We start from the raw sequence: 19,749 nt of genomic DNA, 5'->3' as shown, positions 1-19,749 counted from the left end.
AAGGCTTTAGAATTAATACAGCACTTCCAGAACACAAAAATAAAATAGGTTTCATTAGACTGGCGTTACTTCTGACTTGGCAACTTTCCATTTCATTTATCACAGACATCTGTCCTTCTTTGCACATGTGATGTAACATGGACTCGACAAGTATCCCCCCTAGTACGGGGGGGGGGGGGGGGGGAGGGGAGGGGGCTAGCGAGGCTCTATAGAAATAAAAACAAACAAAAAGAGAGGAACTGGATGTGTCAGAGTGTCTGTGTCATGAGAAAATTTCATCTACATAAAACAGTCACTCTTAGTTAACCCAATTCTGTCACCATAATTTCTCAGCAGAAGAAATCAGGTTCAACCTTACATAGCATTGAGCATTGCATCGCATTGCACATCAAGTTAAGAACAAACCCTGAATGGTTAAAGGACAAGTTCACCTTCATAAACATAAGGATTGAGAGAATGTAGCAATATTAGTAGAACACATCATTGAAAGTTTGAGGAAAATCAGACAATCCGTTCAAAAGTTATGAATTTTTGAAGTTTTTGTGCAGTACCCGCTGGATGAGAAGACTACTGCAGTGTATGAATAACTTAGATGTCATATGCGTACAACAATATAAGGAAAATATAAAGAGAATTTCACAAAATTCCATGTTTTGAAAAAAGTACACATTCCCCTGACTCGTTACCGACAAATGCTATGGGTAATATTATTCCCCCTGCCTTTAGAAAGAGGCAAGTCAAGTGCTCTTTTATTATGCGAAAAAAGTGAAAATATGTTGAATTTTCTTTTACATTTTCTTTATGCTGTTGTACACAGATAACTCACAAGCTGTAGTAGTCTCCTCATCCAGCGGTTCCAACACAAAAATTTAAAAAATTCATAACTTTTGCATCGATTGTCCAATTTTCCTCAAACTTTCACTGATGTGTTCTACTAATATTGTTGCATTTTCTCAATCCTTATGTTTATGAAGGTGAACTTGTCCTTTAAAGGACAACTTCACCTTCAAAGACTACTATAGCTTGTGATGTCACATGAGTACAACGATATAAAGAAAGAATAAAGAAAATTCAAGATATTTCAATTTTTCTCGCATAACAAAAGAACACTCGACTTCTCTCTTTCAGAAGGCAAGGGGGAATAATATTACCCTTGACATACGTCAGTAGCAAGTCGAAGAAATGTGCACTTTATTCAAAAAGTAAAGTTTTGTGAAATTCTCTTTTTATTTTCCTTATATAGTTGTACGCATGTGACATAATACACTGTAGTAGTCTTCTCTTCCAGCAGTGACTGCGCAGATACTTAAAATATTCGTAACTTTTGAAGGGATTGTCCGATTTTCCTCAAACTTTCACTGATGTGTTCTACTAATATTGATGCATTCTCTTAATCCTTATGTATATGAAGGTGAACTTGTCCTTTAACCCTAACTAGGCCGGGGGGGGGGGGAGGGCCTCCGAGGCCCCCCCTCGACGTTCCGCGCGATGTATCGCAATCGCAAAAAGCTATCGCCGCGACGTTTCATGACTTTTTTCTTTCGAGTCTCCCGCATCTTTTGACACCAAATTTGCGACGCCCGGGTGCGCGGTACCGAAGTTACGCATAAATATGTACATGCATGTCAGACCAAAAATTGCTCAAAAACGTTAATTCGTGTACAATTTCAATGCAAACTGTGCTTACTGGCAAATTTCATAAAAGCATGATTATTTTGGTGTTTTATTGATTAAAATCAATGAATAACATATTTTCTTGTTCGGAGCGATATCACGGACAAATTTCATCAGAAAAACAATGAAAAACATAAAGTCAAAAAAACAAGGAAATACATAAGAAATTCAAAAAAACAATAAAATACTTAAGAATTTTTTCTGATATCACAATTTTTTTTTATTACATTTGCTAAGGACACTAGAAAGAATATTTACACAAAAAATGTGCCTGTTTTGAGCTTTATTTTGTGATTTATACCAAATAGTCTGATTTTATGCATTATCATGCATAAATTAGCATAATTTAGCATAAATGATGATTTTTTTTGAAAAATTAACTTCATGGTATATTAGATTACATCATAGGCAATGTGTGTGCCAATTTTTGTCGCGATCGCGCGGTCGACGGCCGAGATCTGGAGGGGGGGCCTGGGAGGCCCCCCGGCTCTATCAACTACCTAAATAGCCCGGCCTAGTTAGGGTTAAGAACATTCAGCACAAGTATGAACGCAGGTCCATTTCATGAAGTCATTACATGCGAGTCTTTAGTCAATACATAAATCTTGGAATAGACAAAGTCGCTCATATGTCGCTATGTAGAAAAGTAAAATCCATTTCATGAGGTCTCTCATAAATGTGTCTCATAAGCAAAAAATCTTTCATGAGACTTTCATGAAATGGACCCCAGGAGATGGAAATGGATTATGCTGTATAACTTTACAACCAATGCAGTGACGAGGTAAATGACCCTTCATGTGCCATCTTCCTTTCTTATTTTTGAATGTGAGCCACAATAGCGTTTGGATGACTTACAAGTATATGAAACCAGGAATCCACCAGCTCCTTGATGCATCTCTCCCGCATCTCATCCTTCAGGAGGCTATTCCGCATCGTTTCCTGGAGGGGAGGTTTACGAGTCAAAAGGATGACTTCATCAAAAACTGTCTAATCAGATGGAGCTCACATTGCTGATTTAGAGTTTTACAATAATATATATTTTCAAACATATATTTGTGTAGTTTCTTGGGTCAAAGGAGGTAATTTCTTTTCTTCAGGGCCCCATTTCATGAAAGATGTTAGGATGTCAACTCTTGCTGGAATGACAACTTCCCATAGCAACAGCCAATCAGGAAGCTGCATTCTTGTCATTACCATGACAATTGCCATTCCAGTAAGAGTTGTTAACACCTTTTTATGAAATGAGGCCCAGATTTGTGGCCACATACAAATATCTGTGTACAAAATAAATATATGGGTGTATTTGCACAGGCCAAAAACATTGTTCAGGGTGAGCGAGTATACAATGTATGCCTTTGATATACTGTACATTGCAATGTGATTTCAATATAAATAAATACAGGTAAACACAATCTTTAAGCAGAAGAAATTTAGGATAAATACCATGAAACAACTTGAGCATTAAAGAAAACGCCTTGTCAACAATAGCTTCAGAAGACAGAGGAGAAAATATCTGGACGGGGAAAATTGTAGTTCAATGGTCCTCCATCAAAATATTTCTCATAATTGCAACATAACAAAACTGTCAGGTCTCTTATACAGAAATCCTTGAAAATGGTCTGTGAGCTCCTCCCCCTCCCCCCCTTAACTTGATTTTTGCACCATCAACCACAGTACGAACGAAGTGTAAGAGAAGAAAATGTGTAATCATTCAGAGAGAAACGTTTGATGTTAGTTATTTTCAACTTCTTCAAAAACCCTATTCATATATATGTACAGCTCCCTGTTCTTCAGGTATTAAAGCTTTTTAAAGACTCAGTGGCGTGAGGGCTACCATTGAGTGTGAAGGCTGACCTGACTCAGAAATATTTGAGAACCCTCATAACTAATTCCGCACAGCTTTATTAGTGATCTCTATGTAAGTATGCACACAGCCGAAGAATCTCAACTGGACTAGATCGTTAGAAATGAGTGTACACTTTGATGCACATATTCGCTGACCAGTGCTATCTGTGGTTTTTTAATGTACCTTGATGGACTGTGAATGAATCGGGCCACTCATGACTGCCCATACTACTGGGTCTTAAATGCCTGTGTATTCAAACTGATTCCTATCATTTTGCAAGTACCTACAATTTCACTCTTATTCTTGATTCAAAAGGGCACCATACTACTTTGAATTCAAATATACACGTGGTGTAGATCAAATGTATTCCAAAACACCTTGCAAACTGCCCAAACCTTTACACAAGTGTGAAGGAGAGAGTGCGGGGAGAAAATACCTCTGCCGTGTGAATGATCTCACGGTCGACGACCTCCGAGTCGATGGCGAGGAGGACGCGGAGGTACATGTCGACGGCCGCCTGGCCGACCTGGAGCATCTGGAGGAGGTCGGAGAAGAACGTCGGCCACTTGTGGGGGAAGTCGTGGATGAACATGAGAGAGAAGAGCTGGGCAGCCTTGTTTCTTACAAAGCTCTTCTCCTCCTGAGAGGAAACAGTCTGCAGAAAACAATCATACAGGATCCTCTTATTGTTGAACTCAGAAATCAAATGTTGTTCAAAAAAATTCACAACCAGTCTTTCATAAACACACATATTTCTGTTTTTACAGCCCTCTGGTAATGTCACATATGGTTTGTAGTGCATGTAGTAATATTGTACAATGCAGCGTGATATAAGCTACTTGTATAGCGTAGTAACAAGCTACTGTAAAAGTGGATACTTTCTCAGGACTGATTTTTCGCGCTCAGCCGGGTAAGAAAAGTTCTGCATGTTTTTAATTCCCTGGAATCAAGATATCAACTACTGGAACATATTCCAAGCAAAAATATTTGTGTGCTTTTATTTTTGCGCTAGTTTCTGAAATGCGCACAAATTTCAACACCGTGAAAATTTCCACTTTTACAGTACCAGGTACCTGCAATTTAACCTACATGTGCGGGAAGATTGAGATGCCATATTATTTGGTGCCATGGGTTCATTTAATGAAGAAGTCAATTTCAGAATTAGCACTATGACAATTAATTGTAGGAGTAAGTGGATGACTCCATAAAATGTTTCCTGTAATGTAAGATTTCCTAAGTTTGCACTCCTTTTTGATGCAAAATTTGGATCTACCTTACTCCAATACAGTACAATAGAGAAATAACACATTCCAAGACAATAAAATCATTACACATGCCACAAAGATGACCTCCAGAATATAATAAAGCATTGACTATGCCTTCAACTTCGCATACACTTTACACATATAGCGTAACTGGAGCAAATGATGAAGATATCAGCCCTCAAAATCCAAATTGATTGAAATTTAAAGTTTCCTGTGTAATGTGCTCACTCCAGATGAATCATGGTGAAAGCTACGATGCCCAAATAAGCTGGGGAAGTTTGGAAACCTGCGTACTTCATTACAGACAATAACAGGTTGCTGATACCATGTTAGGAGAGCTCTTGAACAAACCATCCTAAAATGAGCTTATCCATTTCACTAGCCAGAGTGATACAGTATCCATGACAATGTGTTGAGAGTTCCTGAACAAACCCATCTCATCTATGGCCAGGAGTTTACTTATTTCTTGTTAGCTAAACTCGAGTATGGTATCCCATATAACTGCACTAGTCAAAAAGATTGAAAGTGGTTCATTCATATAAGACTTCCATCTTCACTGCATACTAATAGTTTCTCTGTTCAGGAAAATCTTGGGTCACCTTCACCTTCATTCATACCTACTTGTATAGCATAATGTGTCAGGCTGCTGCTGTTTGCTGACTATTGCAGCTCCCCACTGAAAACCTCAAGTAGTCAGTATCATTCACCTGTATTCCTGTGTATGAGCGACAGACCACTTCATGGGGGTTTGTACTCTATCCTTTGTAAGGGAGAGTGCAGTGGAAGCTTTCCATGTGTGTGAGTTGTGACTCTGTCAACAGCTAGAACCCCAAAGTTATGCCCTGTCCAAGGGACAGGGTGTTCTAAATCTAAACAGAGGGGGTGGCATGACAACACACTATACTGTTCAGAACTGATCTCACTGGGCATTGCACTTTAGCCCCTTTATTCTGAAGTGGACAAGTTACCCACGGAGCCAATTAACCAAAGTACATGTACACCTGGATCATATATCTTACCTGTACATGCAGCCATGTCATCAATGTTTGCTTCAAGAGTTGTTGGTCAGATGGGTCAGCTGTTGCATACCTAGAGAGGAACAACACATTTAAAAAGAAATTTTAATAATAATGACAGAAAATATCTGACAGTCGGGGCTTGGACGTAATGAGCAATCTTTATTTTCCGTTTTAATACACTTTAATAATGCACTGTGGTGGCCAGATTGTAAATATTGTTGAACTTTAGTCACTGAGCTGTTCAATGATGTTCAAATGAATGAAGAAATATGTTGTACATACATTTGTAGGTATACAAATTTTTAGCAATTATGTCATCCCTATCAAGAGAGTTATGAACACATAGCACCATGCTGGTATACCATGTCTAAAATACAAGTGTATCTTTATTCAAACACTACTATGGGGAAAAAATAAATGTAGCACAGTAATCTGGCACTCTTAGTTTTTAATTCATCATGGCCAAAATTCCTTTTAAAACAGTATAGATTAAATTCATATACACATAGTTACATTATATCAAATACAATGCATTTCCTGTGATAGAGAGGCCAGTCCTGAATTTCTTAAAAAACAAGAAAACTATGATTACTATTCTCATAAACACACAATATAAATCAATCAGAACAACCAGATCTGTTTTGACACCATTAAGCCGTAAAACCTGTACAATACTGTAATTACTACTGCTTTACACAATAAGTACTCCGCTTACATACATACAAGCAGCTTGCTTTCCAGTCCCTAAATTTACTCAAATGGATAATGCCCTTTGACCCTGGATGTCTGAACAATGTGCACAGACTTGTAGACAAGTAGCAATGCAAAGTCAGCAAAAGGGCAAACTTGGCCTTTACTATTTACAATGTCCATTCTATAGACAGTAGTTCATGTTTCTGTACCATTTCTTGGGGGAGGGTAGGAGAAGAGGGAATAAAGAGTGAATAGACTCCATTCATGTCAATTCAGTCAGATGAAAAAGAGGGAAAATTGTCATATTTCATACTAAATCGTACAGTTGTACCAATGGAAGGGAAGTTTCATTAGCAGCTTTTGACTATCATTATTCCAAAGCTCACACGGTATCATCAAATCAAGAAAGGCTTGTAAATGAGAAATGTATCAAATCTGCCATAAAGGAAGATATGGGATTTCATCTGTTGCCAATGAAAGGTATTTGTAGAACACGTCAGCGCGGCAACACAGAAGCATTCCCCTCCCACCTCCCTTCTCCGTAAATGCCTACTAACACTTTAATCTCTCTGTCTATCACAAACCTGTATCTGCTATTATAGTGAATACCACATAACCACTTGCAGGAAATTCTGGGGGATATCCAAACTGAGTGTGAAGTGAGCTACAAAGTATGCGGACAGAATGAAAAAAAAAAACACCCCAAACACACACACACAAAAAACACTGACCTTTCATTGATGAAATGTTCCAGGACTTGGAAGCAGAAAAATTTAATGTGGTCATTCTCGTAGACGCCTTGTGTGATGGCCTCGGCGCAGAGCTTCCAGCCATTGTCCGACTGCTTCAGCTGCTCAAAGTAGGCTAGCGCCTGGTGGGGAAACATGAGTGAGAGTGAGTATCGGCCCTCTCCAAACTACGAACTTGATAATCGGCGATGCGTGACAGAGTAGCGGCAGCAGTAGCGCTCCACCATCGGAGCCGACTGCAGAAAATGGATCCAGCGTTAATTACAGTCCAGAGTGTGACTCTCTCTCTCTCGCTCTCTCTCTCATTGACTCCACTTTGGAGTCACCTGGATCAGTTTAGTTTCCTTGGAATTGGCCCGACAAAATCTGCTCCACCCCGAAAACTGAACTCTTCCTCTCGCTGCTCAGGAAAAATTAGATCTGGGAACTCTCCCCCCTGCCTCTCAGTCTCACTATCTCTCTCGGAGATGTGTTGGGATAGCGGCGGCTGAGCATGAAAAAGGTAGTGAATGAAAAAGATGACTCAACGTAGCCACTGTCCAACCAACCACTGTTTCATGAGTAACAGAAAGACACTGAGAGAGTGCACGATCTAGCATTAGTCTCCCTGCAACAGACCTTGCTTTCATTTTCTTCAGAAGCATCTGAGGTTTATAGTTCTGAAAGATATCATAAGAGGGATCCTCTGAAAGCATGGTGCTTGAGAAATGGAAAAGAAATCACCATCTGTTAGGACACTACCACGCTGAGCAGCAACATGAACGTGTTCTGGTACTACGAAGCATTACATCATAATAGTTGATACTGACAGGGCCCAACAAATAAATGTGAGGAGGGGGAGGGGGGAAAGCTTGTGCCATTTTTGTTGAGACTAGTTGCAAGGTTTGGATGTTGGGAGAAGGGGGAAGGGGGTGGGGGGAAGGGGTCTTGTCAATGAAGGACAGGTGTCATGTTGTACTACCAGTGACTGCAACAGTGTGACTTGGCAAAACAGAGCGAGTGAGTGAGAGACCATAAGAATGAGTGAGCAAAAGAGATAGAGATAGAAAAAGAAGGAAGGGAGAGAGCGAGGAAGAGAGAGGGGGCCCCTGACTAAACATCTTTGCTTGATGAGTTCATCTAACAGCGTTCCAGTGCCACTTTCCTTACCCCCTCCCCCCTCCTCATCACCACCCCTTTCCCCTGGTGTTGTCTGCCCAAGCTGTGAGTCAGTCCTGCCTGCACAGCCAACCTCTAGGATTACTCTCTATGCCAACAATTGTGTTTTGGCCAGGCAATGTCGAGTTACTGCCATCCACCCTCCACATCACAGCCTACGATCACAACCATCACTTCCCTCGTTCAACAACGTCAAGAAAAGATAATCCCGGTTTCACCTTTTTCCCATTTCAAATTTCCTTCCACTCACTTTTGATACCGGCAATTCCTTCAGACATCTCCCACCCACTTTGTCATTTTGTTAGCTTGTTTGACATTTACTTGAACTTCCCTAACATCAACAGTCAATAAAATACAACATTGCTCTTGTCCACAAGGAATATGGAAAGGACAATTTCTTGCTCAGTCCTCATTTTCACTTCCTCCAGGATGTTAGATGAATTGGTTTGTAAGGCTTTAAAGGGGCGAAAGGCCGCCCCAGTCCCGTCCAGATCACATCATCTCCTTACCCGGTCCCTGTCTGCTGCACTCGCGAAGGATCCCAGTCCTTCTAGTGCTTGCTGGTCCATCTCGCCTGCACTGGGTCCCTGTAGGTCAGCTCATCTCAAAACCAGCTGCAGGTGGTGGGGAGAATATGGGAGAAAAATAGAGAGATGAGAGAGAAACTGTGTCGTTTAAAGAGACAATGGTTCCTACTCATAGATTGAAAAGACCATACAGGCAAAGATATACAGTTTTGTATTTGTGCTCAAAAAACAACAACAAAACAGTCATACTACATTACCGACCTTCTGCTGTTATTTGAGATTTTTTATGTACCCTTTAAAGGCAGTATACTCTTCTAATCAGACATGTTTTACAGTGGGTACTCTTTTTTAAGATAACTGTGCTTCTTTAGAAATGTTTAGTACATTTCAATGAAGATTCCAGCAAAATCATGATGCTTGAAGAATTCAGTGTCAGCTTTTCTTCTTTGGGGAATAAGTAATAAACATTTATGGGTTCCTGTACCAGGCACTACTCACTGATTACTGACACCTAACTCGCAGAGTGATTTCATCTTCACGTACTAGTATTTTCCAATCAGCATGCTTTATGCTCCGAACAAACTTGTACACTGGTATTTTAAATACAGAAAGGAAAGGACAGAAGTGATTTCCTTTAACATCTCATATGCTGATGTAGAGAAAAAAAGAATCTGCCCGTCAACCTGCAATGGCAGACACAGCAAAATTCACAGATGCTTGCATTTCAACTAGGGGAGAATGCATATGGAATATGATTGTCATGTGCACACACCAAACTCACAACCGCAGAGGCCATATTCACACCGCACAAGACCCCAGCAGCAACAACCTACAAAGCAGACATAGTATACATTGTATCACACATGGGATGGATTCTTGGTATACTGGCATCCTCTTTCTCCTGTATGAACTGACACATTTTGGAGAACACACTGTATGGACACTGTTTACCTGTCAGAGCTGACCACTTCTTTTCCACACCATACAGTATGTAGGACAAGAGCCAAGATCCTCCCCCCCCCCCCCTCCATTCTCTCCAATGCCAGGAAACTCAGCTACAAGTTTAACGACTGTGAGAACCAATCTTCCATGGTGATGCACATCTTCCTAACCAACGGAAGTCCGTTCAACCCCGTTGACTCCAGGAAATCACTGGAAGTGATCAGCCACATTATACCACGGCAAATTTCGTTGTGTGGTACCTAGATATTATGTTCACAAACTGATTACTCTAGGACTGCCCATTATCTGACTTAATCAACACATCCATCAAACAAAACAAAATAGAGACATTGAATCCCCTCCACCATAAAACAATTCAAAACAAAAACCTAAAACTTTTGAAATCTTCCATTATTTTCCAGTATTGTATCCAACTCAAGTTAATATCAAAGAAGATAATATGAATGCCTAAAAAGGGGGCCTCCATATCCGGCATAATCCATGTTGGCTTTTTCCCAAAGGGTCATATATTTTGGAGGATGAGCAACTTTTACGGAATGGTATCTTCTTCAGTGATTCATAAAATTCCTCTAAAATGCTTTACTGGTGACGAGCACCGAACTGTAGTCAGTGGAAGAGAAACAAGTGCCAATATCTCTACCCCCGTTCTTTTGGCTTTAGTCTCTTTCCAGAGGAGCCCCAGGACACTTTGTCTACATAGAATTCTGGAAGTAACCGGCCATGACACTAAATTATCATTTTATTCTCTACTCTCTGCCATATCTTTTTTTTTTCTCTCTCTCTATTGCAAGGTTGATGTAACTTTGTAAGGACAACAGACACTATTATTCGTCACTGCTTCTGGCACTTGAGTGTGGGATAAGGAAGCGCAAGACATGATCAGTACGGGATGGCTACTGGTTAATTTACAACTGAAAAATCTGTCATTACACAACTGTTACATGTCGCGATGACAGATTAGCCGGCACGCTTGCTGGTGCGGCTGGTGCCACGCAGTCGCCTCATTCTGCACATTCTTTCACGACTTTCCAGCCATGAGTTCCAAGAATGTTGCAAGGGTTGCCTGGACAGTTGTGCTCTTGGCTGTCTGTGGGAAGGACTGTTGTCTGAGGGCGGGGACGCGTCTCACCCCACCGGGGTGGGGGCCCTCCGCTCTTGATCCTGGTACAATGTTCATATGGCGCGCTTGTATATGGTGCACTTCAGCACATAATAGATATGGGTAAACATATGGGATCCTGACTTGCGCTGTGAATTTCACTGGTGATGAACACGAAGAACGATGACTACAGTCAGGCGCAAACAAGACTCACAAAATTGACGCACAACAAGTGACAAGTTGCCCGCAAGTTGACTCTACCCATCACCTGTCTCGTCTTGATCATGCACTTTCCACACATTCCCTCGCTACTTAACAGCCTCATTGTAACCTCTGATGGATATTATACAGTAATCTTTTGTTTTTCTGTGAGCCATAAAAAGACACATATAGTGTTACGACCAAAATCACTCTGAGAATGATCGCACAAAAGAAACAATCAACTGATGTTCAGGCTGTTTATTAACAGTGATATTGTGGGTAAAGACTGGTAATTGGCGTCACATCAGTACAATAATGATCAATAGAAACAGTTATAAATAGGTAGTGGAATCACTTACACGTATTAAATAATCCTTTGAAAGTGTCCAAATACGATGTTCGATGCACAGACGAATGATCCTTGATGCACCGATGAATGATTCCTCTGACGTAACTCCAGAGGCGCAGGTTACGATAGTCCACGGTATAGATCCGGGGTAAAATCCACGATATATGTCCACGGCGAAACGTGCAGAATCCAAACGTTGTGACGACCACGTCCAGTTGATGCGTTGAATGATGATTCACATAATAATGTCCAGCTAAGAATCCAGCCCACCACAGCTTTGCCGTAGCAATGTCCATTGACATAAAAATGGAGTCTCTCTCCAATGTAGGCAAATTAATTATCTGCAGGCAAAATGTCTCCCAGGCCTTATCTCCACAAACATAACAGGTCAGCAGGTAACACAGGACTGACTATAACAAGTCGCTTCAGAGCCAGAAGTGACGTAACTCTCAGAGCAGAGGTGTTGGGTACTCTGCCTACTGCAGAATTTCTCTGGCTTATATACTATCCATTCACCCCCTTCTAGCACATTCTATAACTCTCTCCAACCTACTAGCCAGTCTAAGTTCCAGGAAACTTGGATGACTCACTGCCTAACTATGTACAAAACATCATTGCCAAGAATAACTACCAATCACATTGGGCTACAGGGACAGTGCCTCACTCAGCCAAATATGTTAGCACTTCCCAGAACTTTCTGGAATGGGTGAAATCATTCTAGATTGAGTGAGCTATAATGTATTTCCTGCTACATGCATGTACTGTATAGCTACATTGTATACCACCTAGAAAATTCTCCACTTATCTGGTCAGCCTGTATGTACTATATCTATACCACATAGAATGTTCTCCATTAATCTGGTCAACCTGTGTACATACACATTAAAACAACCATGCATACAGTACATCATACATGTACATAACTACTAGTGTGTACATTTGTGACACCATCCCCCATGGGAAAAAGAAAGCCTTGCCGTAGCAAGGGTTTCTTTTTAAATACCTTCACAATTTCTCATTATTATTTACAATGAATGTGAGGTAAAGTCCAAGTCAAGCTACAATAATCACATACTATCACATGCCTTTTGGATAGCTGTATTAATTCCAATTTCCATGTTCTCTTTTCATGGATACTATTTACAATGATATTGCTTGGATTCTCGGAGCTTATACAATCATATCAAACTGTTTTGCACACATTAATGAATATGCTTAACACATACACTGGAAATGATATGCGGTGAAAACTTTTCACCTTTGATACTCTCTTCATGTTACACTCTTGACAGAGCGTCTGCAATTACATTGTTTTTTACCTGCCACATGTTTGATTTTGAGTGCATATGGCTGCGTCATCATGCTCCATCTGAACAACCTGTTGTTCTTCATTTTGAACCGGTCTAAAAAGACCAAGGGGTTGTGGTCAGTATAGACCGTGATCTCCCCTTTGCTATTTGTCAAGTACAATTCGTATTGCTGGAGGGCAAGGATGAGACTGAGAGCCTCCTTCTCAATTGTGGAGTACTTCTTCTGGTATGTGTTCAATTTTTTGGAGAAGTAGCTAACTGGTCGTTCAGTGCCTTCTTCATCTTCTTGGAGCAAAACCGCTCCCACTCCCACATCGCTAGCATCTATTGCCACCTTGAATGGCTTTGCGAAGTCAGGAGCTGCCAAAACAGGCTCATTAGCAAGGACTGCCTTTAGTTTCTCGAAGGCTCTTTGACACTCATCAGTCCAGGTGTACTTTGCCTTGCCCTTCAGCAGGTTTGTTAGGCGGGTGACTACAGTGCTGAAATTTGGTACAAATTTCCTGTAGAAACCAGCCATGCCCAGAAATCTGAGCAACTCCTTCTTGGATTGGGGGATGGGAAAGCCTAGTATAGCCTCTACCTTGGCTTCTCTTGGCAATACTTGTCCCTGACCGACTACATGCCCGAGATACACCACTTTGGCCTTTGCAAATTCACTCTTTGCCAGATTAATCACCAATCCAGCCTCCCTGAGTCGATCAAAAAGTTGCCGCAAGTGTGTAATGTGCTCCTCCCACGTGTCACTGTACACTAGGATGTCATCAATGTATACTACACAGTGGTCAAGTCCAGCAATGATTTGGTTTGTCAGCCGTTGGAAGGTGGCCGGAGCATTTTTCATGCCGAATGGCATTACTTTGCATTGGAACAAGCCATCTGGTGTAGCAAAGGCAGAAATCTCTCTGGCTTTGTCGGTCAAGGGCACTTGCCAGTATCCCTTTAGAAGGTCTATCTTACTGACATATGCAGAATTTCCGACCCTGTCAATGCAGTCTTCTAGTCTGGGAATGGGGAAAGAGTCTGTTTTCGTCATGGCATTCACCTTTCTGTAATCTATACAGAATCTTTGAGACCCATCCGGCTTGGGCACCATGACGATTGGGGAGCTCCAACTGCTTTTACTCGGTTCTATTATGTCATTGTCTAGCATGTATTGAACCTCTTCCCTTACTTTTTGCAGTTTGCTCGGGTTTAACCTGTAAGGGTTTTGCTTGATAGGGTCAGCATCTCCTACATCAACATCATGTACAGCCAGAGGGGTGCAGCCTGGTTTGTCTTTACACAGTTCTTTGTACTCATGTAACAGACTAGTCACATCTTTCCTCTGATTTTCAGGTAGGTAGTTCAGTACCTCATCTACTTTCCCTAACATCTCTGAGTTAGACAACCTGGCACTAGAGGGCTCACTTCCATTCTCATCTTGAGCTTCTCCCTCTTCATCTACTTCTACCACCTGAGCTACGCCTACCGGCTGACTAGCCTTTCTCTCATAGTACTCTTTCAGCATGTTTATGTGACACACCCTCTGATCTTTTCGTCTGTCTGGCGTACTGATCACATAGTTCACATCATTGAGTTTCTTTTTGACACTGTATGGGCCACTGAACTTGGCTTTCAGTGGTTCACCTTGTATGGGCAGCAGTACAAGAACTTTGTCACCTGGGTTGAAAGTTCGGGCTTTGGCATTTTTGTCTGCCTTTCTCTTCATAGAGTCTTGTGACACTTTCAAGTGTTCCCTAGCTACCTCACAAGCCTTTGAAAGCCTTTCACGAAACTTTGACACATAGTCAAGTAGGTGGACCTCATCATCCTCAGTCATGAATTTCTCTTTGATGAGCTTCAGTGGGCCCCTAACTTCATGACCGTACACCAATTCAAATGGGCTGAAACCCGTCGACTCATTTGGGGAGTCCCTCGTTGCGAACAGCAGGAAAGGGATGCCCTTATCCCAATCCTCGGGATACTCCTCACAAAATGCCCTAATCATTGTCTTTAGGGTCTGGTGGTAGCGCTCCAACGCACCTTGGGACTGGGGATGATAAGCTGATGACTTCAGCTGCTTCACACCCAAACGATACATCACCTCTTGAAATATGCCTGACATGAAATTTGACCCTTGGTCAGACTGCACTTCCTTGGGCAACCCATACCTAGTGAAAAACTGCACTAGAGCATCTACCACAGTCTTAGCAGTGATATTTCGCAATGGGATAGCCTCTGGAAACCGTGTAGACATATCCATGATTGTCAAGAGGTACTTATGACCCGACCTAGTCCTAGGCAAAGGTCCAACACAGTCGACTAGAACCCGACTGAATGGTTCTTCAAACGCAGGAATCGGAATCAATGGCGCCGGTTTCACTGAATGCTGTGGTTTACCAGCCACCTGACATGTGTGACAAGTCTTACAAAACTCAGCCACATCCACATTCAACCCTGGCCAATAGAAATGCCTCATGATCCGATCCTTTGTCTTTCTGACGCCTAAATGGCCGCCAACAGGTAACTCGTGAGCAATCCTCAAGATCTCACCGCGGTAACTAGGAGGGACAACAACTTGACGGACCACCGTCCAGTCCTCATCAGCTGGCCTATGGGGAGGTCTCCACTTCCTCATCAAAATGCCATCTTTGACATAATAGCACTCAGGGACCTTTTCAGCCTCAGCCTCAGAACACGCCGTCTGAGACAAGCCTTTCAACTCAGAGTCTGCCTGCTGTGCTTCAACCAAGGAAGACTTGCTAAACAGCCCATCACTGTTAGCCTCGGAGCCTAATACAGCAACCCCATCATTCAAATCCTTGAAAAAGGTTTCTGCCAACCAAACACCGGAATTCTCCTCCACATCAACACAATCCGCATCATCTTGAACAGCTCTACGAGCCTGAGACCTAGTCACAACACAGTCTGGGAAAATCCCAGGAAACTCCTCCTGCAACTGCTCAGTTTCAGCAACCACCACTGGTTTATCCGAAACAACTGGAGACGCAACCACCTTGTCCCCAGCCAAGTCATTCCCCAACAAAAAGTCAATGCCTGCCATGGGCAACTCAGGAACAACTCCAACAGTGACAGGACCAGAAACTAGGTCACACTTCAAATCCACTCTATACAGTGGCACTGACATATAACTGCCATCAACAGTCTGAATCAAGACTTTTGCATTCACTGCACTATCTGGTGGAAAAGTCATACCACCATCCACCATCAATGACTGAGAGGCCCCCGTATCCCGCAGGATGACCACTGGCTTACCTGCCTCACCAGAAGTACATGGGGTCACCTCACCATCAAACAAAAAGCTATGATAGCTCTCATCCACCTGCTTCATCCTATCTTTGAATTTGGGAGATTGACTTTCAATGGCCTGTGTTTCACTGAACGGGACACTGTTTTCGGGTAGGACACTTTTTGACATGACAAATCCCAAGTCCTTCTTTGTTTTGTTTTGCAACTTCCAACACTGTGACTTTACATGCCCTGTCTTGTTACAGTGAAAACATTTGATGACATTTGCACTTGTACTGGACCCTTTGTCAGATTGAGGCTTTGGTGCAGATGAAGTTTCAGAACTCGTGCCTTTTTCAGAACCAGCATTCTTTGGACTGCTCGACTGATTTTTGTCTCTCTTATTTCCAGAGAAATTCCTGAAAGGTGGTCTGTTGTCATTTCTGTGGGTCAGCTCATACTCATCAGCCATCAAGGCTGCTTTATGCAAACTTGTCACTTTGTGATCATCCAAATGTGACCTCACACTGAAAGCAACACTCTTTTTGAATTCTTCCAAGAGAACAACCTCACGTAGGTTTTCAAAATCCTGATCCACCTTCAGGGATCTGTACCACCTATCAAACATCATTTCTTTTTCACGAGCAAACTCAACATGTGTCTGGCCTGGTCTGCGGTACGAATTTCTGAACTTGTGTCTATATGCCTCTGGCACCAACTCATAAGCATTCAACACTGCTTTCTTGACTGTAGCATAGTCACGTGATTGCTCTTTTGAGAGAGATGAGTACACATCGGCTGCTTTGCCGACAAACACACTTTGAAGGAGCAAGGGCCAAAATTCCTGTGGCCAGTTCAAACTGTTAGCCACCTTCTCAAATGACACAAAATATGCATCAACTCTGCTTTCTTCAAACTTTGGCACCAATCGAATGTTCTTTGCCAAATCAAAATCAGAAGGAGCCCTTTCACGATTTCCAACAGCGTGTGCATGAGTCAATTCCATCTCACGCAATTTCATTTGCTGCTCCATTTCGAATTTCTTCATTTCCATTTCTCTTTGTTTTTTCCTTTCCTGCATTTCCATTTCCCTAACCCTTTGCTCTCTTTCTGATCTCATCTTCTCTTTCTCTATTTCCAATCTAGCTAGCTCAAGCCGTGTTTGATCTGAAATGTGAGCTTGATCTGAAGTGTCAATTTCTTCTTTGAGCTCCATGTGACCAGCTACTAAGTCAAGAATCTCTGCCTTTCTAGCACCTTGTGGAACATCAACATTTAAATGCTGTGCAACAGCAGTCAAATCACATTTGCGTAACCTTTGCAAATCTTTGAGGGACAAATCTGTCCTCTGAACAAATGCCTGAACATCCATTGTACTGATTGACATTGTCACAATGTATTACACACAATATACAATTGAACAATCAACTCAACTGGTATTTTGTCTGTACCAATATTCTGGATTCCGGAACGTTCCAAATTCAAACTTTTGGCTTTAAATTCACTTCCCGGACAAGCCCCCAATTTTGTTACGACCAAAATCACTCTGAGAATGATCGCACAAAAGAAACAATCAACTGATGTTCAGGCTGTTTATTAACAGTGATATTGTGGGTACAGACTGGTAATTGGCGTCACATCAGTACAATAATGATCAATAGAAACAGTTATAAATAGGTAGTGGAATCACTTACACGTATTAAATAATCCTTTGAAAGTGTCCAAATACGATGTTCGATGCACAGACGAATGATCCTTGATGCACCGATGAATGATTCCTCTGACGTAACTCCAGAGGCGCAGGTTACGATAGTCCACGGTATAGATCCGGGGTAAAATCCACGATATATGTCCACGGCGAAACGTGCAGAATCCAAACGTTGTGACGACCACGTCCAGTTGATGCGTTGAATGATGATTCACATAATAATGTCCAGCTAAGAATCCAGCCCACCACAGCTTTGCCGTAGCAATGTCCATTGACATAAAAATGGAGTCTCTCTCCAATGTAGGCAAATTAATTATCTGCAGGCAAAATGTCTCCCAGGCCTTATCTCCACAAACATAACAGGTCAGCAGGTAACACAGGACTGACTATAACAAGTCGCTTCAGAGCCAGAAGTGACGTAACTCTCAGAGCAGAGGTGTTGGGTACTCTGCCTACTGCAGAATTTCTCTGGCTTATATACTATCCATTCACCCCCTTCTAGCACATTCTATAACTCTCTCCAACCTACTAGCCAGTCTAAGTTCCAGGAAACTTGGATGACTCACTGCCTAACTATGTACAAAACATCATTGCCAAGAATAACTACCAATCACATTGGGCTACAGGGACAGTGCCTCACTCAGCCAAATATGTTAGCACTTCCCAGAACTTTCTGGAATGGGTGAAATCATTCTAGATTGAGTGAGCTATAATGTATTTCCTGCTACATGCATGTACTGTATAGCTACATTGTATACCACCTAGAAAATTCTCCACTTATCTGGTCAGCCTGTATGTACTATATCTATACCACATAGAATGTTCTCCATTAATCTGGTCAACCTGTGTACATACACATTAAAACAACCATGCATACAGTACATCATACATGTACATAACTACTAGTGTGTACATTTGTGACAATAGGAGATTGTGTATATGAAGATGCTTTTTTTCTTGGTGTATCATTTTCAAGTTTAGACTTTACTCTTTTAAAGTGAGGGTATAGTTTTGGTTGAGATGGGTCTTCAGGTTTCCAACTTTTTTTGTGAGATGATGAGAAACCTCTTGAATATAGGAAATATGAAAGAGCATACAATTCTCAGATACATGTAAATTCAAAGTTTATTTGATGAAAATTGGTTAATATTAGGACCTCTTTCAGGGGCGGATCCAGGAATTCCGTAAAGAGAGGGCACCTTTACAAAATTAAAGGGGCGCGCACGCCCCCCATTTTTTCTTTTTATTTCTTTTGTTTTGGCAAAAGATAAAGAGGGGGCACCTGGTGCGCTCCCCCTGGATCCACCACTGTCTTTGTTTTACTTTTTTGATATCTCAGAAATTTCAAAACTGAATATTATCAAAAAAACTTTGATTTCTTCTTTACAGAATTGTATGCTCTCTAATACTTCATAACAAAGTGGTTTCTACTCATCTCGCAAAAAGTTAAAATCTGAAACCCTCATCTCAACCAAAACTATACTACCCCTTTAAAGTAGGAAAGTGGAAATTCATTTCGGCCTACTGTTTTTAGGGTTTTGAGCTGGGCGGTCACATACAGTACAGACGTCAACTGAAAACAAACAAGAAGTGTGAAACAAGGATATATTTAGAAAAGACATCAAAATGGGGATGCACTAAATGAGCTGTGAAACAAGGTCAACAAACGAGGACAGAGGACTGGGTATCATGCATCACTCAATATCAAAAAGGAAACCACTAAATGACATCATGCATTGACGCATCCAAAGTCAGCATCAATCGAAAGACATCATATAGCACACAGGGACATCTAAAGCCCGCCACATGCTACACGACCTGAGGTCATTCGACCTTCCGACTGTCAATTTGACATGACCAAACACATCAAAGTGTCAGGTCGTAGGACAAGGTCGCACGACCTGATCGCAAGGTTTTGGCATGTTGAATGTTTTTCAAGTGGTCGTGCATTTATGAC

The 19,749-nt window shown here is 41.6% G+C and overlaps 1 protein-coding gene across 1 annotated transcript in view; it reads right to left on the bottom strand.

The window, feature by feature from the left end:
• Positions 1-19,749, bottom strand: part of LOC139729339 (exportin-T-like) — a 115,627-nt gene that overhangs the window by 71,033 nt on the left and 24,845 nt on the right. Inside the window, exons 2-6 of the mRNA XM_071640266.1 lie at positions 8,914-9,018; positions 7,229-7,368; positions 5,805-5,874; positions 3,957-4,175; positions 2,530-2,613 (exon numbers count right to left, since the gene is read on the bottom strand). Coding sequence (XP_071496367.1) covers positions 2,530-2,613; positions 3,957-4,175; positions 5,805-5,874; positions 7,229-7,368; positions 8,914-8,973 — 573 coding nt within the window. The 5' untranslated portion in view covers positions 8,974-9,018. The remainder of the gene's footprint in view (positions 1-2,529; positions 2,614-3,956; positions 4,176-5,804; positions 5,875-7,228; positions 7,369-8,913; positions 9,019-19,749) is intronic.

Source organism: Diadema antillarum, unplaced genomic scaffold (genome assembly GCF_040938485.1).
Source record: "Diadema antillarum isolate AM-2024a unplaced genomic scaffold, OU_Dant_1.0 seq00000234_RagTag, whole genome shotgun sequence".
Lineage (NCBI taxonomy): Eukaryota > Metazoa > Echinodermata > Echinoidea > Diadematoida > Diadematidae > Diadema > Diadema antillarum.
The sequence above is the reverse complement of the archived record's forward strand: the minus strand, read 5'-3'. Positions and strand labels throughout refer to the sequence as shown.